This window comes from Oryzias melastigma, linkage group LG24, assembly GCF_002922805.2.
Source record: "Oryzias melastigma strain HK-1 linkage group LG24, ASM292280v2, whole genome shotgun sequence".
Classification (NCBI taxonomy): domain Eukaryota; kingdom Metazoa; phylum Chordata; class Actinopteri; order Beloniformes; family Adrianichthyidae; genus Oryzias; species Oryzias melastigma.
The window spans coordinates 11,181,055-11,187,552 of NC_050535.1; the positions used below are offsets into that span (position 1 = coordinate 11,181,055).

The 6,498-nt window shown below is 42.4% G+C and overlaps 2 protein-coding genes across 2 annotated transcripts; both read left to right on the forward strand.

The window, feature by feature from the left end:
• The first annotated feature begins 9 nt into the window (after positions 1-9).
• On the forward strand, positions 10-1,023 carry LOC112157821 (trace amine-associated receptor 1). Its single transcript, XM_024290841.2, has one exon. It carries the CDS (start codon positions 67-69, stop codon positions 925-927), a length of 861 nt encoding a protein of 286 aa, XP_024146609.2. The 5' UTR covers positions 10-66; the 3' UTR covers positions 928-1,023.
• A 4,070-nt stretch (positions 1,024-5,093) lies between these two features.
• Positions 5,094-6,483, forward strand: LOC112158158 (trace amine-associated receptor 1). Its single transcript, XM_024291384.2, has one exon. It carries the CDS (start codon positions 5,317-5,319, stop codon positions 6,283-6,285), a length of 969 nt encoding a protein of 322 aa, XP_024147152.1. The 5' UTR covers positions 5,094-5,316; the 3' UTR covers positions 6,286-6,483.
• The last annotated feature ends 15 nt before the right edge of the window (positions 6,484-6,498 follow it).

Below are 6,498 nucleotides of genomic sequence, written 5' to 3' on the forward strand. Positions count from 1 at the left end.
TATGAAGGAAGCAACTTTTCTGAGGTGCTGACTAGGACCTCTTCTACGAAATGTTCTTTGTTGTACATGTTTCTGGGCTCACTCTCAGTTGTCACAGTCTTTGGAAATCTTCTTGTAATCATTGCCATCATTTACTTCAAGCAGCTCCACACTCCATCAAATTACCTCATCCTCTCACTGGCCGTTACTGACCTTCTGGTTGGACTTGTGGTGCTTCCCATCAGCATCGTGTTCGCTCTCAGCTCCTGTTTGTACGACAGAGGCCTCTTCTGCAAAATCAGAGACAGTTTTGACGTCGTCCTCAGCACAACCTCCATTTTTAACCTGTGTTGCATTTCTGTGGACAGATACTATGCAGTGTGTCAGCCTCTTACGTACAGAGTTCAGATGAGCACTCGGGTCGTGGTGGTCATGATCACAATGAGTTGGGGGGTTTCTATTTTTGTTGCTATCGGATTTGTGATTGCAGAGTTGAACCAAGAACAATGTAAAGATGATTGTTTTTCTGATGTTGTACTAGAAAAGGTTTTGGCTCCTGTCTTTTGCTTTTATCTCCCAGTCCTCATAATGGTCTACATCTACCTAAGGATTTTCTTTGTGGCACAGAGACAAGCTCGCAGCATCCAGAACTCAACCAACTCTGCAGGAACAGTCAGCAATATGGAAAGGAAGGCCACTAAGACTCTGGCTATTGTTATGGGAATATTTCTCATGTGTTGGATGCCTTTCTTTCTCTGCTTTTCCTTGCAGGTGTTAGGTGGTGTGTCAGTGCCGGTGTATGAAACACTAAACTGGTTTACTCTCTGTAACTCAATGCTTAATCCATTTATTTATGCTTTCTTTTACAGCTGGTTTAGATCAGCTTTTAGAATGATCATCTCTGGAAAAATTTTTCAAGGGAATTTTTCTAACTACAAACTCCAATGATACAATTTAAAGGCCTCGTGCAGTAGCAATTTTTTTTTAATTTAGAAAGTCGGCAAACGAATCCGATAAAAATATTCACTTAAAATGAAATGATCCAGCGCGATTTTATTGATCATTTTATGGTCGTGCACAGCTTTAAATTTGGGAGATAGGTGGTGATGGGCGGGGGCTGCGCGTGACGTCACTTCAGGGATCCCAGAGTGTAAACAACAATGGAGGACGGTTTGAGAAGTGACGTAGACCACGATTTAGCGGATATTTCTTTGGACGAAGGTGATGACCCTTCATCAAACACGGAAATTTTAACGACACAGGGTTTGTTGCGGTGGGTTTGCTCCCCCGCCGCCCTCTCGGCCTCCCTCGCCCGCGCGCAACCAACCCCCGCGCGGGTATTCTTTCCAGACGGCGCCCCGGGGCCGTGAGGCCACCCCCCGCCGCCCTCACGGCCCTGGGAGGGAGTAAAAACTCGGCTCGGTCTCGGCTGCCGGTGCCGGACGACTGTCCGGCCAACCCACACCGCCCACCCATGCCCGGCCCGGGGCCTCGGAACCGCCAACCCGCTCAGCATGGCGGCCTCACCCTGGCCGTCCGGCGCACGCCCGCAAGGTGCCCGTACACCCCCAGCGTTCCTCCTCCGGAGGGCCGGGTAGGGCTCAAAGCCTCCCCCTGACCGGAGAGCGCCCCTCTCCTTTATTGAAACGGGAAATTCATGAAGGGAGACCCCCTTCTTCGGCACATTACTGCTCCCAAATACCACACTCCGACTCACCATTATCCCGTTTGAATCCCCAAATCCACGGCAGTCCAAATTCTATTATGTTTAGTAATTCCATGCCCAGAAAGTCATCACAACACTAGCGGATCTAGCTGGATGTTCCTGTATTGACGTCACACGACCTATGACCTACTTATCGGTTGGCGGCCCAAAATCAGAGCGACAGCGCTATCTTTGAACGCTTGAAGAGAGTGCACGGGGCCGCGGGTGATAAAATAATTATACGGGGGCTCATTTGTGACATAAATACTAATGTTTTATTGCAGTTTAAGAAAAATCACGATTTTCACTGCACGAGGCCTTTAAAACCCACAAAAGCTTGAATAACTCAAACATTATTCGTAAAGTACAATTAAACAATGCAGTGTTCCCCTGCTCTATTTGTCTTTCAACATTTGCAGTTTGACATATTTGCAGATTTTTTTTTAGTCACGTGAAACCTCTGATAACTCAAGATGCTTGTATGAAACTTTACAGGAGTTGCTGTGGGAATACCCCAATGTTTTTTAATAAACTGTTTAATAAAGCATGATAAGAAGTTTGTTTGAGTATCAATCGGTGACGGACGTTCCTCAGAATTCAAAGATGTCTCCTGTTCCTAACCCCCGCGAATAAGGGGGGAATACTTCAAAGCTTTCTATGTCACAGCTTTTTTATTTTGGATTTTTGTATTGGTCATCCTTAACCCTTCCATGACAATGGTGGACAAGACTTCATGTCTGTCATTGGACACCAGTAAAGATCAACAATCATTGAAAAAAAAGTCCAGATGACCCCACTTTTAATGTAAACAAGCCTAGGAGAGCGGAAGGGTTACAAGATGCAGGGTTGGTTTAACAAAAATGGAAGTTTAATCTTTTTTTTTACTCTACTTGTCTTTATTGTGTTATGTCAGATCTGTAAAATCTAGAAAGTATGATTAGATTACATTACATTAAAATGCATCTGATACTTGTCAAAAGAATGCATAAAAACAGACAAGCAGCCAGTACCCCCCTACACCTGCCACCGGGGCTGTGAAGGGAATCTGCCCGTCCCCCCAACAATCTAATATCTGTGACACTGTGGTATTGTTGACAGCCACACATTCAATTCTTGGGAAAGATTCATTCATGTTGTTCTTTTGTCTAGATTGAAGGATTATCTGGCAATATAGAAAAGTCACCTGCACTTGATGGCCCTGGTGTCTCAATAGCATTTTTTATGTAACTTGCATCTCCCCTTTTCTCTTCTTCATCCTCTCCTTTAAAAGTTTAGAAGTTACGTTTTTCTTATTTCTGCCCCTTTACATTTTTTTTTCTTTTTCCATCATGTTTGAGTTTACAACTCAAGTTTATATTGTATGTTTTTCTTATGAATGAATAAAAATGAAAAAAAATGGCCTGCACATTTTCATCCTCACTTTGAATCTTAAACCTCTTACACATCTTATTCATTTTTCTCTGCTTGATCATTTTTATTTTCCTTTTTCTTTAAAATAATTTGCTGCTTTATTTAACAATGTCAACATTTACTTTTTGTATCTTTAACTAAATTTATATAGTATTTAAACTGACCAATCACAATAAAAATGAGAAGTTTATGAATAATTTATTATTGTTCTTGTCGCGTTGTACCAGACGCGGTACTGGACGCAAACCAGAACCGGGTTGGTTACTGGTGCGCTCTGCGTCCTAGCACCAGACTGGTTCCGGCTCGCGGCCCGGAGGTTGGAGACCCGTGATTTAATGGGAAATGCCAGCCTGTCAGAAAACAATGAGCTGGGGACATCTTAAACATCTAAAAGTGACACAGAGGGGTCCCAAACATCAACATGTGACGACCCGGGAAATAGAGCATGTTGTTATGGAAGAAAGAGAGCTGAGTGGGAGAGAGAAATCCAGAGCATTTAATAAACTTGCCGATGCGCCACTAAAAACAATGCAAACAACCAAATAACGCACTGCCTGCTCACAGCTTGAGTGCCAATTTTTATTTTTTCTATCGTCTGTAATGCAGGGCAAACAAGCCGCACAAGCAAACAAGCCGCTAAATTCAGTTCTTTATTCCTTTATTTCAACTTTCTTCACATTAACATCAGATTAAATCTGGCATGCAGAACATTAAACTTCAGACACCAAAGTAATAATCGACAACATCATTATATTTAGTAGCACCTTTATGCCAACACGTGACTAAAGGTAATAACTAGGGCAGCAAGCGCACCGGGGGACGTTTTGAATGTAGTTTAAACAACGCCAGTTATTTGTAGATGAAAAGATAAATCTCAGCTTTGAGTGTGTGGCCCGTCCCACACGCGTCTCCGCGCGAAAATATCCCAAAGTTCTGGAGGTTTAAGCGTGATGCAACCCCAGCATAGCGGTCTGTCTGTCGGCATATTCATTGGTGAGCTCCGCTGGACACGTCGCTGCATCGAGCTGCAGCCAGAGAACGCGGCGGCAGCAACAGACTGTCAAACTATCCACAGTGTATCCCTCTTTTCTCAGTCTTTAATGTTTTAAAAAACAAAAGTTAATTGGAAATGATAAATCTCTATTTCATTTATTACTGTAGTTCAGCAGAGGAGGAAAAGATTTGGTCCTGACAAAAAATGAACATGAAAGTGTTATGAAAATGTTATTTTTGAGGTTTTTTATTTTATTTTACTGAACGTTGATTGAAGTTTTGAATTTAAAATGCCCTTCACTTGCACTTGGGCTTTTGTTAGGCATTGTATGTTACTGTCATGATTCTGTGTTCTGGTTTTGATATGTTCTGTTTTCCCTGTCAGTCTCACCATGTTCAGGTTTAATCATCCACAGCTGTCTTCATTTAGTTAATTGTCCTCAACCTATATAAGTGTCTGGTTTTCAGTTTCTCATTGTCAGGTCATCTGTTCTGTTATGTCACGTCACTGGTTTGTGTTCTCCTGGTTTTGTTATGTTTGAGTTTATTAAGTAAATCTTTGAGTTTCTGCCACCATGTCCTGTCTCCTGCGTTTGGGTCCTACACCACCAATCCTGACAGTTACAGCCTTTTATTGTTAAGAAAGTTTATCTCAATACAATGTTACGTAAATAAAGTATTTCTGATGAAAACTATTAATTTTGCCATTCTTGTTTTCATAATTAATGTAGAACTGCTAAATTCCACGAAGCACACATTTTTTTTCCTTAAAAGGCCACATGTTAATTTGCGATCAATCGCGAGTTAACTATGGACAAAATGTGATTAATCCCGATTAAAAATTTTAATCGCCTGACAGTTCTAGTAATAACACAAGGTTTTACTTTAAAGTTTGTTTGTCTGGAATGTGTTTTAACTATGTCCTTCACAAAATATAGAAGGAAGAACCAAAAAAACAAACAAACAAGCCTATTGGTTCATTTGTCTCTAGGCGGATCTTGGGAGGAGCATCTCATATGTAACCAGCCACGGGGATTTCACATTTAGACCATAAAGGCGTTCTTTCTCGTAGCCAAAGCTGACAAGCACCAACAGATGTGCTGGAAATTAGGGAACAAATTGTTATTTTGGAATGAATGTGAAATGCTTGGGCAGATGTTGGAGTGTTTTGATTTCTGCTGTAAAGCGTCTTTGCAATTTAGATTGTTAGGAAGGAGGAACGTCTGAACATGGAGCAGGAAAACAAGACACAGACGTTTCCTTTAAACACCTGCTACAAACTGGCTTCATTCGTACTGACGGAAACGACCACCACAGCATGTACGCTTTTGAATCTTTTTCTGAGTAGCATGTCTGCAGTGACTGTGTGTGGAAACCTCTTGGTGATAACCTCTGTGGTTTACTTCAGGCAGCTCCACACTCCCACTAACGCTCTGGTCCTCTCACTGGCTGTGACTGATCTACTGGTGGGAGCAGTAGTCCTCCCCCTCACTATGAAGTTCTCTGTCAGCACATGTCTGTACAATCGAAGTGTCTTCTGCCTGATCCGACGTTCTTTGGATATGATAATAGGATCCTGCTCCATTCTGAACCTGTGCTGCATATCTGTGGATAGATATTATGCTGTTTGTCAGCCCCTGACGTACAGATTAAAAATCAGCAATCCCGTCATTGGTGTTATGATCCTAACCAGCTGGTTGCTCCCAGCCTTGTTTGCTGTTGGTTTTCAGCTGGGATTTAACAGAGCAAACTGTGTGCAACGCTGTTTATCCTTCGCTTTATTGACACAATTCATATCCTTTGTTTTCTTATTCTACCTGCCGCTTATTTTGATGTTGTGTCTATATTTCAAGATTTTCCTTGTTGCACAAAAGCAGGCGAGCAGCCTCCAAAAGCACACCAAGTGTAGAGAAAACCCCAACAGGACTGAGAAGAAGGCAACAAAAACTCTGGCTATCGTAATGGGAGTTTTCCTATTGTGCTGGCTGCCTTCCTTTTTCTGCATCACCGTCGTTTCTTTCAGCAAGTCGACAGACACCGGCCCACTCATAGAAATCCTGAACTGGCTCGCCCTGTCAAACTCTCTGCTTAATCCTTTCATTTATGCTTTCTTTTACAGCTGGTTCAGATCTGCTTTTCGGTTGATCATATCAGGGAAAATATTTTTCACTGATTTGACTAACATGACACTTCAGTAATTTCCCTTCAGTTTTCCCTGCATTTGACCAAAAATGACAGACTGAAAAAAAAGAAAAAAACAGAAAATGATGGATACACTTTGTCCATCACCCTTTCATCTAAATCAGGGGTCTCAAACTCGTGACCCGCGGGCCATCTGCGGCCCGCAGGATGATAATTTGCGGCCCGCGTCTTCATATGAAAGATTACTGTTCGTGCGGCCCGCAAGGCTG

Coding starts and splice junctions, on each gene's coding strand:
- LOC112157821 (XM_024290841.2), top strand. CDS start 67: ATGTTTCTGGGCTCACTCTCAGTTGTCACAGTCTTTGGAAATCTTCTT.
- LOC112158158 (XM_024291384.2), top strand. CDS start 5,317: ATGGAGCAGGAAAACAAGACACAGACGTTTCCTTTAAACACCTGCTAC.